The sequence below is a fragment of the Oncorhynchus keta genome, chromosome 35 (assembly GCF_023373465.1).
Source record: "Oncorhynchus keta strain PuntledgeMale-10-30-2019 chromosome 35, Oket_V2, whole genome shotgun sequence".
NCBI classification, from domain to species: Eukaryota; Metazoa; Chordata; class Actinopteri; order Salmoniformes; family Salmonidae; genus Oncorhynchus; species Oncorhynchus keta.
The window spans coordinates 13,488,982-13,508,524 of record NC_068455.1 but is presented as its reverse complement, the minus strand read 5'-3'; the positions used below and the strand labels follow the sequence as shown (position 1 = coordinate 13,508,524).

At 39.9% G+C, this 19,543-nt stretch overlaps 1 protein-coding gene across 4 annotated transcripts in view; it reads left to right on the top strand.

Moving 5' to 3' along the window:
* LOC118369046 (dystrobrevin beta-like) overlaps positions 1-19,543 on the top strand; it is a 63,644-nt gene that overhangs the window by 2,956 nt on the left and 41,145 nt on the right. For 2 of the 4 annotated variants that reach the window (XM_052496604.1, XM_052496602.1), the window contains exons 2-10: positions 1,883-1,932; positions 2,764-2,831; positions 5,322-5,402; positions 5,583-5,796; positions 7,819-7,904; positions 10,310-10,464; positions 10,818-10,923; positions 11,181-11,347; positions 12,249-12,376. In XM_052496604.1, coding sequence (XP_052352564.1) covers positions 2,765-2,831; positions 5,322-5,402; positions 5,583-5,796; positions 7,819-7,904; positions 10,310-10,464; positions 10,818-10,923; positions 11,181-11,347; positions 12,249-12,376 — 1,004 coding nt within the window. In that variant the 5' untranslated portion in view covers positions 1,883-1,932; position 2,764. The remainder of the gene's footprint in view (positions 1-1,882; positions 1,933-2,763; positions 2,832-5,321; positions 5,403-5,582; positions 5,797-7,818; positions 7,905-10,309; positions 10,465-10,817; positions 10,924-11,180; positions 11,348-12,248; positions 12,377-19,543) is intronic. The other 2 variants (XM_052496603.1, XM_052496601.1) reach the window with 2 other exon arrangements.

The window sequence follows — 19,543 nt, the reverse complement described above, 5'->3', positions numbered from 1 at the left end:
GGTGGCATCCCTAAGTCTCAATATTCCTGTTACATTGCACAACCTTCAATGTTATGTCATAATTACGTAAAATTTTGGCAAATTAGTTCGCAATGAGCCAGGCGGCCCAAACTGTTGCATATACCCTGACTCTGCCTGCAATGAACACAAGAGAAGTGACACAATTTCAACTGGTTATTATTGCCCACTAACCTTGATTTCTTTTAGCTAAATATGCAGGTTTAAAAATATATACTTCTGTGTATTGATTTTAAGAAAGGCATTGGTGTTTATGGTTAGGTACATGTTGGAGCAACGACAGTCCTTTTTCGCGAATGCGCACTGCATCGATTATATGCAACGCGGGACACGCTAGATAAACTTGTAATATCATCAACCATGTGTAGTTATAACTAGTGATTATGATTGATTAAGTTTAATGCTAGCTAGCAACTTACCTTGGCTTCTTACTGCATTCACATAACAGGCGTGTTCCTCATGAGGCAGGTGGTTAGAGCGTTGGACTAGTTAACCGTAAGGTTGCAAGATTGAATCCCTGAGTTGACAAGTTAAAAATCTGTCGTCCTGCCCCTGAACAAGGCAGTTAAACCCACCGTTTCTAGGCCGTCATTGAAAATAAGCAGTTGTTGTTAACTGACTTGCCTAGTTAAATAAAGATTAAATAAAGGTGTACATTTTTTTTTTTTTAAATACAGATTTCCGATTGTTATGAAAACTTGAAAATCAGCCCTAATTAATCGGCCATTCCGATTAATCGGTCGACCTCTAACCATTACTACGATCAATTTCATAATAACCACAGCTTTACCCTTATGATGGCTTAGTAGACCCGCCCATTCTGATTTACGGTAAGCTGTAGCCTAAGCTATATCTGCAAATGTAATTTAATGATCAATGTAAAGCCAGTTTCAGGTTGGATATTCGCCCATTCTGATTTACGGTAAACTGTAGCTTAAGCCCATATATCTGTACATGTAATTTAATGATAAATGTAAAGCCAGTTTCAGGTTGGATATTCGACAGATATTTGCGCTTTCGAACCTCAATAGCTTTCAAACCACTTGAGTCACAGACTCCAAATAAGTGTCATGATGTTGGAAAAAATGCTCACTTATTTTCACGATTTGGAAATTGCAAAGCTAATAAACGTGTAAATGTGAGCACCATTTTGTATTCCTAGTTGGATTAGTTAGTACAAATGTTTTTTTATTCTCGAATTTCAATTGCTCCTTCGTCGTGTGACCTACTGACCTCAAGGTTCAGAATGTCCCCTCAGTGGGCCTACACATTGCACACCCTTTAGTTTGTCCCTTTTCATCTCACACAATTTTACCGGTACATGGATTTTTCCAATTTTCTAATTTCAATAGACTCAAACAAGGTTCAGAATTTCCACTGACTGCCATTATATATTGCACACCCTTTGGTTTGTCCGTTTTCATCTCACACAATTTTACATGGATTTTTCTAACATTCTAATTTCAATAGTTCGCACACCTATTCACGGGCCTTCTCCTTGTGGCCTTCCTGACCTCCAGGCTGTCCCTGCCAGCCTGCCTGCCCTCTCCCTGGGCCTGAGAGTGTATAGCTTACTCCCTGGAACTACAGACCCCCAGGCCTCCACACCTATTCTCCCTACCCGGTCAACACCCCTCTCCATCGGCCTTAAGAGTATAGCTTACTCCCTGGAATTACTAAGACGTCTATAGTTCTGCTGTCAAAAAAAACATGTTTGGTAGAGTTAATTTAGTCCTTGAAGGGAGGGTGTTAAAAGTCAAACCCATTTTGTCTGGAAGGATTGCTTCTCCTACTACAGAGCATAACAGACACAGAATGTTAAGGAACCAACTAGCTAACTCTATGAATGTTCTTCTCTCCACAGGGGAAGCAGCAGTTAATGCTTCACTTTGTTTAATATTCAGGCAGCGACAGGTAAATAAATACCTCTGGGATTTTTATCTGATAAAATCATCAGTAGATTAAGTTAACTTTTTCTGAAAATATGGAGAAATCGCTCCATTTCCTGGTTACTAAATATCTTAAAAGTTGCCTAATTTCACTTTGTGACAATGTATTTCTAATGTGTTGATAATCATTGTACCATCTAAACTGCTGTGAAATATATTTTTCAACAACCCAAAATATTGTATTTGTAGCTGGTGTACAAAACCGAAAGTATAGGATGCAAAACAAAACTTAAGAACTGGAAACATCGAAATAGAGCAGCTCTACCGCTTCTTAGACTTGCTTTCAATGGAAAAATTACAGATCTATAACTTTTTTTCAGGAAAATCCTTTGAATAATCCTTTTTGGGTCCAGGTAGAACCTTTTTGGTTCCAGGCAGAACTCTTTGGGTTCCATGTAGGAACCTTTCCACAGAAAGGGTTCTACCTGGAACCAAAACAGGTTTTTCAAAGAGTTCTCCTATGGGGACATCCAAAGAACCCTTTTTCTCTAAGAGTGTATGTGTTGTACATGATTGAACATTCCATATATGATACATACATACTTAGAGTGTATAGAGTATACAGGATCAGTTAGATTCATATTTTACACTACTGCTTTAACTTGAATGTACAAAGGCTATAATGGTTACAATGGTTACAATGTATGTAATGAGTAGGTAATGCATGCTTGCTGGTTTATTTCCCCATAATGATAGAGGGCAGAGAAGACTGATAATGTATATTGTCTACAATGATGATGTAATTACGTAGTGAGAAGGTAATGTGTGCTTATTGCCTGTTGTGGTACCCCCCCAGAATGATAGAAGAACGCAGTAAACGAGGCACGGCCATGGTGGAGAGGAGACAACTCTTCATGGAGATGAGTGAGTAGACGGAGCTCCAGAGCCAAACTTTTACTATTAATTTACACACTGTTATAATCTGCTGTGCACAGTAAAGCATTATACTGTACATTCCCCTTTACATCAGGGATTCCTCAAAGTGGGTCTGCAGAGGTACTGCAGGGGGTCCGAGGCCAGATCTCCAAATGCATATATTAACATTTTTGTTTTTACATTAGCAACAGCAGATTAAACAAATCTTGGCTAAGGGATCCGTGGAATAAGTTTACAGGGTGTAATACAATACAATGTCATATTATTCATCTACAATGTATGTTCTTAACCCTGGGCAACATGGGCCTGGGAGGCTCACAGGGATATTGGTATCCACAGGTACTCCACCAATTATACATTTTTCAACTCAATAGTTCTTGTATTCCCCCAAAATGATTTTATTTTCACATACAGTCAGAAGTTTACATACACTTAGGTTGGAGTCATTAAAACTAGTTTTCAACCACTCCACAAATGTCTTGTTAACAAACTAGTTTTGGCAAGTTGGTTAGGACATATACTTTTAGTCATTTTTCCAACAATTGTTTACAGACAGATTAATTCACTGTATCACAATTCCAGTGTGTCAGAAGTTTACATACGCTAAGTTGACTGTGCCTTTAAAAAGCTTTGAAAGTTCCAGAAAATGATGTCATGGCTTTAGAAGCATCTGATAGGCTAATTGACATCATTTGAGTCATTTGGAGGTGTACCTGTGGATGTATTTCAAGGCCTACCTTCAAACTCAGTGCCTCTTTGCTTAACATCATGGGAAGTCTGGTTCATCCTTGGGAGCAATTTTCAAACCCCTGAAAGTACCATGTTCATCTGTACAAACAATAGTACACAAGTATAAACACCATGGGACCACGCAGCCATCATACCTCTCAGGAAGGAGACGCGTTCTGCCTCCTAGAGATGAAAGTTCTTTGGTGCGAAAAGTGCAAATCAATCCCAGAACAACAGCAAAGGTACAAAAGGTACAAAAGTATCTATATCCACAGTAAAATGAGTCCTATATTGACATAACCTGAAAGGCTGCTCAGCAAGGAAGAAGCCACTGCTCCAAAACCGCCATGAAAAGCCAGACTACGGTTTGTAACTGCACATCGGGACAAAGATCACACTTTTTGGAGAAATGTCCTCTGGTCTGATGAAACAAATATAACTGGCCATAATGACTATCGTTATGTTTAGAGGAGAAAGGTAGAGGCTTGCAAGCCGAAGAACACCATCCCAACCGTGAAGCACGGGGGTGGCAGCATCATGTTGTGGGCGTGCTTTGCCACAGGAGGGACTGGTGCACTTCAAAAAATAGATGGCATCATGAGCATGGGAAATTATGTGGATATATTGAACCAACATCTCAAGACATCAGTCAGGAAGTTAAAGCTTAGTTGCAAATGGGGCTTCCAAATGGACAATGATCCCAAGCATACTTCCAAAGGCAAAATGGCTTAAGGACAACAAAGTCTAGGTATTGGAGTGGCCATCACAAAACCCTGACTTCAATCCTATAGAAAATTTGTGTGCAGAACTGAAAAAGTGTGTGCGATCAAGGATCCTAAAAACCTGACTCAGTTACACCAGCTCTGTCAGGAGGAATGGGCCAAAATTCACCCAACTTATTGTGGGAAGCTTGTGAAAGGCTACCTGAAAAATTTGACCCAAGTTAAACAGTTTAAAGGCAGTGCTACCAAATACTAAATGAGTGTATGTAAACTTCTGACCCATTGGGAATGTGATGAAAGAAATAAAAGCTGAAATAAACCATTCTCTCTAATATTATTCTGACATTTCACATTCTTAAAATAAAGTGGTGATCATAACTGACCTAAGACAGGGAATGTCTACTCGGATTAAATGTCAGGAATTGTGAGTTTAAATGTATTTGGCTAAGGTTTATGAAAACTTCAGACTTCAACTATAAATGCAATGTAATTTAAGCTTTAAAACGGCAAAGCTTTCTTTCTGCCGCATGGCAAAATGTGTAGAATTGCAGGGTATTAGCTTTAAAGCTGCAACATTGCATTTTTGTTCCCCTTGACAAAATGTGTATCATTGCATTACATTTGCTTGAAAACTGCAAAAATGTATCTCCGATGCCAAGAGAGAGCCTTTAAAATTGCCTTTGCCAGGGCCCTAGACTTGGTTCATCCGGCAATGCACTGCCAAAGTCATAGTACAACTCCCTGCATGCTATTGTTTTTTTACTTGAGTTGTGTTCTGACTATAAAGGGGTCCCTGATGAATTTGCTATCACAAAAGGGGTCCCCGGCCCCAAAACGTTTGAGAACCCCTTCACTACATGCACTGTCTGAGTGAAATCTCCAGAGGAAAACCAGTACTAATCATTCACACTGCTGTGTCTTAGCCAAGCCATTCACGTTACACTGTACAGTACATTCCCCATACAGTGGGTTTTGTGTGTGTGTGCGGTTGTGTTAGTTTGTTGATTCATCTTTTTATTTTTATCAGGGGGACAAAACTTTGACGTCATCAGACTGTCAACCTATAGGACGGCCTGCAAGCTAAGATTCGTGCAGAAAAGATGCAACCGTAAGTACTCGCTGTCGGGCTCTTTTAGTTTCCTTTACTGAAGATCTTACTCTCCTAACTTATTGAACTGTACACACAACAATGTCACATATGTTTGTTTCAAATACGGTACACTTGAACGTAATTAGTTAATTTAGAAGAAATCTATTATTTTGTCAATCTTTCCCCTCCTCCTCCCAGTGCACCTGGTGGATGTGTGGAACATGATCGAGGCGTTCCGTGACAGCGGTTTGAACACACTGGACCACAACGCAGAGATTAACGTGTCTAGACTGGAGACCATCTTGTCCTCCATCTACTACCAGCTCAACAAGCGTCTTCCCACCGTGCACCAGATCAACGTAGAGCAGTCCATCAGTCTGCTCCTCAACTTCATGGTGGCTACATATGACAGGTGCACTACATTAGACAGAGGATATACATTTGATATAGAATATTACATACACTATACACTGAGTGGACAAAACATTAGGAACACCTGCTCTTTCCATGACAGACTGACCAGATGAATCCAGGTGAAAGCTATGATCCCTTATTGATGACACTTGTTAAATCCACTTCACTCAGTTTAGACGAAGGGGAGGAGACAGGTTAAAGCGGGATTTTTATTCCTTGAGACAATTGAGACATGGATTGTGTATGTGTGCCATTCAGAGGGTGATTGGGAAGACACAATATTTAAGTGCCTTTGAACGGAGTATAATACTAGATGCCAGGTGCACCGGTTTGTGTCAAGAACTGCAACGCTGCTGGGTTTTTCACACTCAACGGTTTCCCATGTGTATCAAGAATGGTCCACCACCCAAAGGACATCCAGCCAACTTGACACAACTGTGGGAAGCATTGGAATCAACACGGAACGCTTGACATCTTGTTGAGTCCATGCCCTAACAAATTTAGGCTGTTCTCAGGGCAAAAGGGGTGCAACTCAATATTAGGAAGATGTTCTTAATGTTTCGTACATTGTGTTGTAACGACGATGCAGGGAGTCAGGAAGCAGATGCAGATGGTGAGTTTTTAATAATAACGAACGTGGAGAGTTACCAAACAAGAGAAGTGTCTGGATATGAAAACAGAACCAATACTGCCTGATGACGGAGGTTGGTGAGGGCTATATGAAGGGAGAGTAATCAGGGTCATGATGAAGTCCAGGTGTGCGTTACCATAGGGAGCAGGTGTGTGCAATGATGGTTGCCAGGTGTGTGCAATGATGGTTGCCAGGTGTATGCAATGATGGTTGCCAGGTGTGTGCAATGATGGTTGCCAGGTGTGTGCAATGATGGTTGCCTGGTGTGTGCAATGATGGTTGCCTGGTGTGTGCAATGATGGTTGCCAGGTGTGCGCAATGTGGGTTGCCAGGACCGGTGGTTTGTCGACCGGCGACGTCGAGCGCCAGAGGGAGCAGGATGACGTGTATACATTTGCTTTGAACTGCTGTATGAAAAGTGCATGTACATGTCTGTAGATTTAAGTATGGTGCAACACCTTATTTTCAGAACTAGAGATTTTTTTTAATTTGTATTTTTTTTACCTCTTTTTCTTGATATCCAATTGGTAGTTAGTCTTGTCCCATCTCTGCAACTCCCCTACGGACTTGAGAGAGGCGAAGGTCGAGAGCCATGCGTCCTCCAAAACATGACCTTGCTAAGCCACACTGCTTGCTTAACCCGGAAGCCAGCCGCACCAATGTGTCGGAGGAAACACCGTCCAGTGAATGACCAAAGTCAGCTTGCAGGCGCCTGGCCTGCCACAAGGAGTAGCTAGAGTGTGATAGGAAAAGGGACTCCCATCCTGCCATACCCTCCCCTAACGCGGACGCCGCTGGGACAATTGTCTGCCGCCTCATGGGTCTCCCAGTCATGGCCGGCTGTGAGACAGCCTGGGATCAAACCCAGGTCTGTAGTGACGCCTCAAGCACTGAGATGCTGCACCACTCGGGAGGCCCACAAGATATAATTTCTTACTATGGAATACATATATTTAACAGATGTTATTGCGGGTGTAGCGAAGTGCTTGTGTTCCTAGCTCCAACAATGCAGTAATATCTAACAATACACACATCTGAAAATAATGGAGTTAATTAAGAAATATAGAAATATTAGGATGAGCAATGTTGGAGTCCAGACTGTAAATATATCAAATTAATGTGTCTGTGTCTACCTGGACTAAAGTCATCAGTATGCTGGACTGAACTGTGAACTCTCCCCTTCAAATGATTCTGGGCCTTCAGACAACATGGTCAAGATATATTCATAAGTTCTATATTGTGGTCAACAAGCTAAAGCTATCAAATCATGGGGAGGAAAGTCTTTGCTTTATTGAACAGGGAAGAGGCTTCTCCTTTGTCGGTATGATGAGTGTGTGTGTTTCAGTTGTGAATAGATACGTTTTCCAAATTGTTTGTTTGTGTGTTTAGTGAAGGCCACGGGAAGCTGAGCATTTTCTCGATGAAGGCAATGTTGACGACTATGTGTGGAGGGAAAATAGTGGACAAACTACGTTGTAAGTATATCTTCATGAACTTAGCCCAGGGTAGAGGTCACAGTTAAAGCAACCTAAAGGACAGTGAACAGCAGTAGTCACACTGTTTAATTTGATGGCTTAGTTTGTATCAGACAACAGGAAATCCTTTGAGACATGTGAATACATGTAGACTACAACAGGGGTTCTTAAAGTGGGGGGGACTCAAAGTTGCGTCCGTGGCCAGATCTCAAAATTATATGTAAAAAAAAAAAAAAAAATTACAAAAAGGTGTTCTCATTTTATTTTAAAGAATATTACTAACAACATATTAGACATGTTGGTCACATGGAATACATTTAGAGGGTGTAATGCAATACAATGTCATATTATTAATCTACAATGTATGTTCTTAACCCTGGGCAACATGGGCCTGGAAGGCTCACAGGGATATTAACATTGATTACATTTAGATATTTTTGTTATGGATGTCATAAGGTGAATGCACCAATTTGTAAGTCGCTCTGGATAAGAGCGTCTGCTAAATGACTTAAATGTAAATGTAATGTAAATGTTACTGGCCTACACGCAATACCCCATAATGTCAAAGTGGAATTATGTTTTTTGCAATGTTTTTTGCAATGAACAAGTCACATAAGTTGCATGGACTCTGTGTGCAATAATAGTTTAATGACTACCTCATTTCTGTACCCCACACATAAAAATGATCTGTAAGATCCCTCAGTCAAGCAGTGAATTTCAAATATAGATTCAACCACAAAGACCAGGGAGGTTTTCCAATGCCTCACAAAGAAGGACACCTGTTGGTAGACTGGTAAAAATGTTTTAATAAACCAGACCTTGAATATCCCTTTGAGCATGGTGAAGTTATTAATTACACTTTGGATGGTGTATCAATACACCCAGTCATTACAAATATACAGGTGTCCTTCCTAACTCAGTTGCCAGAGAGGAAGGAAATCGCTCAGGGATTTCACCATGAGGCCAATGGTGACTTTAAAACAGTTTAATGGCTGTGATAGGAGAACTGAGGACGGATCAACAACATTGTAATTACTCCACAATACTAACCTAAATGTCAGAGTGAAAAGGAAGCCTGTACAGAATAAAAATATTCCAAAACATGCATCCTGTTTGCGACAAAGCATTAAAGTAATACTGCAAAAATGTGGCAAAGCAATTCACTTTTTGTCCTAAATACAACGTGTTGTGTTTGGGGAAAATCCAATACAACACAATACTGAGTACCACTCTCCATATTTTCAAGTATAGTGGTGGCTGCATCATGTTATGGGTATGCTTGTAATCGTTAAGGACTGGGGAGTTTTTCCAGGTTAAAAAAATATATAAATGGAATGGAGCTAAGCACAGGCAGAATCCTAAAGGAAAACCTGGTTCAGTTCCCTTTCCTCCAGACACTGGGAGATGAATTCATCTTTCAACAGGACGAGAACATAAAACACAAAGCCAAATTTACGCTAGAGTTGCTTACCGAGAAGACAGTGAATGTTCCTGAGTGGCCGAGTTACAGTTTTAACTTAAATTGTCTTGAAAATCTAGGGCAAGACCTGAAAATGGTTGTCTAGCAATGGTCAATAACCAATTTGACAGAGCTTGAAGACTTTTGGAAAGAATAATCGGCAAATGTTGCACAATCCAGGTGTGGAAAGCTCTTAGACTTCCCCAACAATTCACAGCTGTAATCACAGCCAAAAGTGATTCTAAAATGGATTGACTCGGGTTGAATACTTATCTAATCAAGATATATTAGTGTTTTTCGTAAGTCTTTTACAAATGTTAGTTTTGCATTAGTATTTTGTGTAGACAGTTGACCATTTTTTTTTATAAATACATTTTAATCCCTCTTTGTGACACAACAAATGTTGAAAAAGTCAAGTGGTGTGAATACTTTCTGAAGGCACTGTAATTTAAGCTGAAAAACTGAAATGTTTTCTCTGTGGTATTATTTTTAAATTGTAGGATATTATCTTGAAATATTTGAAAGATGTTCTCTCCAATGCCAAGAGGAAGACCTTTAAAATGTTCCTTTCCATGGCCTGAGACTTAAGTCAAATTCCTATTATCCTTATATATATTTTTCATCTCACTTGATTTGTGTTCTGATTTTTAAACTGGGTTCCTGATGAATTTGCTTTAACAAAAGGGGTACGTGGCCCCAAAAGTTTGAGAACCCCTGGGCTACAGTGTCCGCAGTTGCATAAATTATACACAAAGGGAGGCTGTTGAGTCACATTTCCAGCACTAACGTTGTTGTAGTTTAAGATGGAAGTGTGAAGAAGGATCATAGCTCATATTCAATACATTGTAGAAATGGTGTAGATGTATGTAAACTGATGTACTGTACATCAATCTGGTGTACTCACCACCTTTCTCTCTCCCTCTCTACTTCTCTCTCTCTCTCTCAGGTATCTTCTCCCAGATCTCTGACTCTAATGGTGTGATGGCCTTTGCTAAGTTTGACCAGTTTCTTCGTGAAGTTCTGAAGCTGCCCACAGCTGTGTTCGAGGGCCCGTCGTTTGGATACACAGAACACGCCGTACGGACATGCTTCCCTCAGCAGGTACGTTGGACATCCCGAGAGGGTTTCTCTCACTGAAATAATATACAACATGTATAATATACTTAGAGAGTGTATAATATACTTAGAGAGAGAGAGAGAAAGAGATATGAACATCGGATGAGGGAGGAACCTTGTAAATACAGTCCACAGACCATAAAAAATCACTCCAAAAGGTCGTCTGCAATAAGCAGGGCACGTTCATCTATTATTGAAGATGACCTTTTGCAGTGGTGTCCATTTCATTCACTATGGGTTACGTCCCAAGTGGCGCCCTATTCCCTATATACTGCATTACTTTTGAGCCCAATGATGTGTTTGTATTTAGAAGTTATTCTCTGTCTAACTGAATATAGAAGAAGATCTTGCTGAACACGTTTTTGGACATTTTGATGGCAGACCCCCCCCCCCAGTGTCTCGTGTGGCTACCTCTCATGCACCGACTCGCTAATGTTGAAAATGGTAACGTTTTCCCCTGTTATTAGTTCTCTTGACTTTATTTTCACAGTGATTTGCCAAACACCAATAATAGTAATTCTTATCTAAGCATTTGTATTGAGAAATGGGGTAAGATTTGACTTAACCTGTAGGTATAATGCTTTATAACTTATTTTTAAGCATATATGTGCTATTAAAATGTCTTATAATAACATATAAGATTTATGTCTCACTGTATCAACATTTCATCAGTGACCTACTAACCTTGTGGTTTCCTCTAGCCTTCCATCCCGTGGAATGTTCTTATTGCCGGAGTGAAAGTATGATGGGGTTCCGTTACCGGTGCCAACAGTGCCATGGCTACCAACTCTGTCAAAGCTGCTTTTGGCGTGGCCATGCCAATGGTCCCCATAGCAACCAGCATCAGATGAAGGAGCACTCCTCTTGGGTAGGCACGGCAACCACAAAGTCTCTCTCAATTTGCTTATTAAAATCCCTCCTGTCCTTTTCTCCTCCCCTTCATCTGAACTGGTTGGAAAAAGAATGGACAGGTGAAAACAATATGGTGGAAGCTCATTATTAGACTGGCTTTCAGCTGCTCAGTGCTTTCAGCTGCTCAGTGCTTTCAGCTGCTCAGTGCTTTCAGCTGCTCAGTGCTTTCAGCTGCTCAGTGCTTTCAGCTGCTCAGTGCTTTCAGCTGCTCAGTGCTTTCAGCTGCTCAGTGCTTTCAGCTGCTCAGTGCTTTCAGCTGCTCAGTGCTTTCAGCTGCTCAGTGCTTTCAGCTGCTCAGTGCTTTCAGGTCAGTACAATGAAGGAGAGGAGGCGAAGAGGAGACAGTCCTTTGTGGGAGGTGGTCTCTTTCTCAATCACACTTATACACACCAAAGATAAATTATGATAGTTTCATCGAATACCAAGATTCAGCCTTCCTTTGCGCTCTGACAATCCAATAGCCGCATGCTATTGAAAAATGTTATTTCAATTGTCAGAGAAAACCTCTAGGACAAAGCAAAGAACTATGAATTCGGTCCCATTCTACATGAACAAACCTTGTAATTCTCAGTACACTATGCATTGCATAATGTAACTGGGTATTTTAGAAATAGTTAAGGTCAATTACTATACATCTCTTTACACTACTTCTATAAGCAGTTTCCACATTATAACAGACAGGGTTGGGGTCAATTCCATTTCACTTCAATCAATTCAGGAAGTAAACTGGAATTTCCGTTTACTTCCTGAATTGACTGAATGTCCTGAATTGAATGAATTCAATTCTAATTAACCCCTAACCGTGATAATAAAAATAGTGAATATGATGTCCACTGTCTTGTTTCTGCCTCTCACAGAAGTCTCCAGCTAAAAAGCTAAGTCACGCCATCAGTAAGTCTCTGGGCTGCGTCCCCATTGGGGAGCTACCTCATCCAGTGTTCCCTGAGCAGTTAGAGAAACCCCAGGACAGCGTGCCACACACTGTGTAAGTACATTTGGACTCTTCTGTCACCACTGGACACAGATTAAGCCTAGTACTAGACATGCGTTTACATGAGTCATTTCGCAGACTCTCTAATCCAGAGTGATTTACACTAGTGCATTCATCTTAAGATAGCTAGGTCATAAAATAGCATACCACAGTCGTAGTAAGTTCATTTTCCCTCAACAAGGTAGTTGTCACCAAAGTCAGTGATAGTAGTGAAAGACATGTGCTTATCATTTTTTGTTTTGGGTGGGGTAATTTAAAATACCTCTTAAAGAGGTAGAATTTCAGATGTTTTGGGAAGATGGGCAGGGACTCTGTCCTGACATTAGGGGGAGACTGGTTCCACCATTGGGGTGCCAGGACAGAGAAGAGCTTTGACTGGGCTGTGCGGGAGCTGCCCACCTAGACTAAAGAGCATATTCAAAGGAGATTGCTCATGGAACGTCTAGGCCTAGTCTGTGTCCATGAAACTGCCCTCTTATGTCTACTTCACCAAGAGAGTCCATCTGTCTCTGATGTCATCAAGTGCTGCACTGTATGTTGTCCAAACTCCATAGGATAAAATCATTGGCTTTCAAGCTCGCTGCCAATTGATGGTGCATTGTCAATAGTTTCTCACTAAGATTGGAGGGCCATGATTATTTAGTTATATGTGAGAAAGCTGATGTGTTACATTGGTTTATTGAGAGATGGGTGCTTGCATAGAAATATAATGATATATTATATTCTAAGTAATTAGATTATATACAGTGTCTTCAGAAAGTATTCACACTCTTTGACTTTCTCCACATTGTAGGGTGTTACAGCCATAATTTAACATGGATTAAATGTAGATTTGCTTGTCTCTGGTCTACACATGATACCCCATAATGTCAAAGTGGAATTATGTTTTTTCGAAATGTTTACAATTTATTTAAAAATGAAAAGCTGAAATGTCTTGCATCAATAACTATTCAACCCCTTTCTTATGGCAAATTCTGGAGTAAAAATGTGCTTAACAAGTCACATAAGTTGCATGGACTCACTCTGTGTGCAATAAAAGTGTTAAGTGTGATGTTTGAATGACTACCTCATCTCTGTACCCCACACATACAATTATCTATAAGGTCCCTTAGTTGAGCAGTGAATTTCAAGCACAGATTCAACCACAATGACCAGGGAAGTTTTCCAATGCCTCACAAAGAAGGGCATCTATTGGCTGATGGGTCAAATGTAAAAAGCAGACATTGAATATCCCTTTGAGCATAGTGAAGTTATTAATTACACTTTGGATTCTGTATCAATACATGCAGTCACTACAAAGATACAGGTGTCCTTCCTAACTCAGTTGACGGAGAGGAAGGAAACTACTCAGGGATTTCACCATGAGGCCAATGGGGACTTTAAACCAGTTAGCTTAATGGCTGTGGTAGGAGAACTGACCTAATGGACAGAGTGAAAAGAAGAATGCCTGTACAGAATAAAAAATATTCCAAAACATGGATCCTGTTTGCTACAAGGCATTAAAGTAATACTGTAAGAAATGTGTCAAAGCAATTCACTTTTTGTCCTGAGTACAAAGTGTTAGGTTTGGGGCAAATCCAATACAACACAATACTGAGTACCACTCTCCATATTTTTAAGTATAGTGGTGGCTGCATCATGTTATGCTTGTAATCGTTGAGGACTGAGGAGTTTTTTTCCAGTAAAAATAAAAATAATATGGAATGAAGCTAAGCACAGGCAGAATCCTAAAGGAAAACCTGGTTCAGTTCCCTTTCCTCCAGACACTGGGAGATGAATTCATCTTTCAACAGGACGAGAACATAAAACACAAAGCCAAATTTACGCTAGAGTTGCTTACCGAGAAGAATGTTCCTGAGTGGCCAAGTTACAGGTTTGACTTAAATCGTCTTGAAAATCTAGGGCAAGACCTGAAAATGTTTGTCTAGCAATGATCTACAACCAATTTCACAGAGCTTGAAGAATAATAAAAACATTTTAAAAAGTAATGATGGGCAAATGTTGCACAATTAGGTGTGGGATGTTCTTAGACTTACCCAGAAAGACTCGCCGGTGTTTCTGCAAAGTATTGACCTAGGGGTGTGAGTACTTATGTAAATGAGATATTTCTGTATTTCATTCTCAATAAATTTGCAAACATTTCTAAAAACATCTTTTAACTTTGTCATGGGCTATTGTGTGTAGATTGGTGAGAGAGAAAATATATAAATATTTGATCAATTCTGAATTCAGGCTGAAATACAACAAAATGTGGAATAAGTCAAGGTGTATGAATACTTTCTGAAGGCACTGTTGCCAATTGGGTGTTTTGAAAAGCGGTTCTAAGTGATTCTATTTCTGTAGGTGCTTTGAACAACATTTTGGTCCCCATCAACTCGTTGTTTGTTATGTAATGAATCTGGAGCTGGAGCTTTGCTATAAATCTAAGGCTTTGGCTGTGAAGCCTTTCTTAAATCATTATAGAAACAGTTTTATATCCTACTGGCTGTCACATAACCGAAGTTACATTTCTGTACTTTTCATGTTATTTCAGAATAATATCTACTGTGTTCCATATCGAACAGTAACTGAATGCCTCGATGCCTGTGTGCCTGGTTTATATAGCAAGCCACAGCTACTTGACTCTGTAGGAGCGATCCATTTTCATGAATGGGGTGGTGTACCTAATAAACTGACCGGTGAGTGTATATTGCCTTACATGTGTAGATTGTAGCTAAAACTGACCTCAAGTTGACTATGCCCCACTAGTAACCAGATTTGCTATAGCCTATAGCTAGTTCTGTAGCCTGGGTGCCAGTCTGTTACTGGTTTCTTGCCAACTCATTATGGAATTGTCATGGAAAACATGAAGTCTGACTTGACAATGACATTGGAGTAGGCAAAAGATCTATTGGTGCTTTCTTGCTTACTCCTACCATATGATTGTTGTTTGGCATGACAGCACAAACAGATCTGGGACCAGGCTATTGTTAGTGTACTGCTTTGTTGCTATTTTGGAGTCCCAGTAAAAGTTGACGCAGGATGAGGGTTATTCAGAGTTCCTCCCTCTCCTGGCTGTCATCTCCCTCCATCCCTCTCTTCTCCACCCTTCTTTCCTCTCTCCCTCTATTCATCACTTTCCCTTCCTTCCCTCCCTCTATCCCCCCCTTCCCTTTTAAATAGGAAGGATGTTGAAAACTAGTTTCTGGGTTCAACCAAACCAAACACACAATTGTTATCAGAATGTGGTGACAGCAGGGGATGAGTCTTGAGTAGTGCAGTATTATGGACCATAATGAAGTTAGATGGGGCTGAAAAGTAATATTCAGACTGTAAAACCTCAGCCTTAGAAGTAAATCTCATAAAACCAGACTCTCTCATCACCATATCGGCTCTGACCAGATGGCACAATGTTCCGTTTCTTTTGCACATGGATTCTACTTCTTAATTTTTATATTTCAATTTAAAATCTGAGGCAATTACATTGCTCTTCCTTCCAGTAATATTCCCTGGAACCCTTTTTGGAAAACATTTTGGGGGGAAAAACATCCACTATCTCAAATTATCTTTAGCAAAGCCCTAAAGGTGGTTCCAAATGGCACTCTATTCCCTATAGTGAATTACTTTTGACTAGAGCCCTATTGGCCCTGGTCAAAAGTAGTGCACTATAAAGGGAATGAATGAAACAATTAGGAGTGCAATTAGGATGATGGTGTTTAAATGGAACTCTGGCTGCAGTGTGAAAGACATGGCCAGATGTAATGGCTGCCATTTAGGACGCTGATCTAGTCTGTTTTCTAATAAGGACACATTTATTCTGAGTGGATGAAGTTTTTGAAATGTGCTGAATTTGTATTAGTAGGCCTTTACCGAAAGGAAACAGTGCAATTAGGATGACGGTGTTTAAATGTCCTTGATAGTTTATGTGTGTGCATTGATATGTAGGCTATGTATGCCTTTAAAAAAAAAAAAGTTAACCACCGTTGGGGTCACTTAGAAATGTCCTTGTTTTTGAAAGAAAAGCCATTTTGTTTTTTTTGTCCATTTAAAATAACACGAAATTGAACAGAAATATAGTGTAGACATTATTAATGTTGTAAATGACTATTGTAGCTGGAAACGGCAGATGTTTTATGGAATATCTACACAGGCGTACAGAGGTCCATTATCAGCAACCATCCCTCCTGTGTTCCAATGGCACGTTGTGTTAGCTAATCCAAGTTTTTATCATTTTAAAAGGATAATTAATCATTAGAAAACCAGCACAGCTGAAAACTGTTGTGCTGATTAAAGAAGCAATACAACTGGCCTTCTTTCGTTGAGTATCTGGAGCATCAGCATTTGTGGGTTCGATTACAGGCTAAAAATGGCCAGAAACAAATAACTTTCTTCTGAAACTCATCAGTCTATTGTTGTTCTGAGAAATGAAGGCTATTCCATGCGAGAAATTGCCTTGAAACTGAAGATCTCGTACAACGCTGTATACTACTCCCTTCACAGAACAGCGCAAACTGGCTCTAACTAGAATAGAAAGGGTGGGAGGCTCCGGTGCACAACTGAGCAAGAGGACAAGTACATTAGAGTGTCTAGTTTGGGAAACAAACACCTCATAAGTCCTCAACTGGCACCTTCATTAAATCGTACCCACAAAATACCAGTCTCAACATCAACCATGAAGAGGCGACTCCGGTATGCTGGCCTTCTATGCAGAGTTGCAAAGAAAAATCCATATCTCAGACTGGCCAATAAAAATAAAAGATTAAGATGGGCAAAAGAACACAGACACTGGACAAAGGAACTCTGCCTAGAAGGCCGCATCCCAGAGTTGCCTCTTCACTGTTGACGTTGAGACTGGTGTTTTGCAGGTACTATTTAAAATAAATGTTCATTCAGTATTGTTGTAATTGTCATTATTACAAATAAAAAATCTGCATCGGCTTTTTTTGGTGCTCCAATAATCGGTATCGGCGTTGAAAAATCATAATCAGTCGACCTCTAGTGTGATTGTCTAATGTTGTTTTATTCCTTTAGTCAATATTGTCATTGCAAATGGAAATAGCTATGCAATTCACTTTGTTGTGAGTACGATTTGAATTTTATGACAGGGATATTGACAGACGGAGAGAAAGGGGGAGAGAGCATTACTGGGAAGTAGTGGATTCATTTGATTTTTTTTTTGCAGCCTGCAGATTGCATATATTTCCAAATGCTTTCCTTCAAGCTGATTTCTGAAGTCAGAAATAGAAGGAAAGAGATGTCTCACCAGGAATAGAGGCGAGACTGATAAGCTAGGGGACATTTATGAAAGTACAGCCTTCTCTTCTCTGTCCTCGATGCCATAGGCAAGGCACAATGAGTAGAATGTCATACATTGCCATTAGATGCCCACTCTTCGTGACAACGCTAAGCTAGCTCATTGCAGAACTTTGATCATAGAATGCCTAAATATAATGTTGACTTGTTCTTATTATTTGACCTTTTGACCTCTGTGGCACCTCTCATTGGGTTGTGGATCGTTGTGATGGGAACTTGTGACATCACGTGTGGCTGAAATCATTATCAGGGAGTCATACTGAGACCAAGGTCCCTTTTACAGATGAGCCTTGAATTAAAGAAATGACAGAAAATGCACACATCAAAATATAAATACAAAATGCAAGCAACATTTAAAACAATTATAATCATCATCATCAGTAATAAGGTCCTCAATCAGCTTTCTGAATTGCTCTACAGGCACCAAAACATTATTTTGTAATAACATTTGGAAGATTGTTCCACAAATAAGGCCCAAGAACTAAAAGCTGATTTACCTAACTCCGACACCAAAGGATTTTCCAGTGTTATCATTCCCTGCGACCAGGGGTGGTAACTCCAATGTTTGAGGTTTAGTAGTGATGTTAGGTACAGTGGGACTTTTTATAAAGGGCTTTATACATTGCTATGTTTTCATGTATCAACCTATGTGACATCAGAGGGCCATCCAACTTTCTGTTAGAGAATGCAGTGATGACATCACAGAGGGCCATCCAACTTCAATTTCAATTCAAGGGCTTTATTGGCATGGGAAACATGTGTTAACATTGCCAAAGCAAGTGAGGTAGACAACATACAAAGTGAATATATAAGGTGAAAAACAACAAAAATGAACAGTAAACTTTACACATACAGAAGTTTCAAAACAGTAAAGACATTACAAATGTCATATTATATATATATATATATATATATATATATATATATATATATATATACAATGTACAAATAGTTAAAGGACACAAGATAAAATAAATAAGCATAAATATGGGTTGTATTTACAATGGTGTTTGTTCTTCACTGGTTGCCCTTTTCTCGTGGCAACAGGTCACAAATATTGCTGCTGTGATGGCACACTGTGGAATTTCACCCAGTAGATATGGGAGTTTTTCAAAATTGGATTTGTTTTCGAATTCTTTGTGGATCTGTGTGATCTGGGGGAAATATGTATCTCTAATTTGGTCATACATTGGGCAGGAGGTTAGGAAGTGCAGCTCAGTTTCCACCTCATTTTGTGGGCAGTGAGCACATAGCCTGTCTTCTCTTGAGAGCCATGTCTGCCTACGGCGGCCTTTCTCAATAGCAAGGCTATGCTCACTGAGTCTGTACATCACAGAGGGCCATCCAACTTTCTGGTAGAGAATGCAGTGATGAGTACTAAACATGTCTCCCGTAATAAAGCGCAGTGTGTTTTATAAGAAACTGCACCTGACGGCTTTAATGAAGTGGCAGAAAGTCAACGGAATAATCTGCTTTCTACTATTTAGCAAGAGGCAGGAACGACTTCTAGAAAAGAAGCCCATTTTATTCTTAGCTTCTTAACTAAGTCATCTGTATGCTTTTTAAAAGACAGCTTTCGGGTCTGTCCAGATGTTTGTAAGCAGGGACAGAATCAATATGGACACCATCTAGTTCTAGAGAACAACATATATGGAGTTTTACCTGCCGAGAGAGAGATTCTCAGAGCACGTCATTCTTAAACCTTTTGTATAAGAGACTTTTCCCCCCACTACTCTTAATACCACTCAGTAAATAGGAGTTCTATCTGTACACTGTTTGCTGAAAGGTTTGATGGTTTACTTCTCAGAGGATAGTATAGTGCTGTATATGAAAGGCCTTTTATGTAATGGGCCTTGGATAAGTGTCATC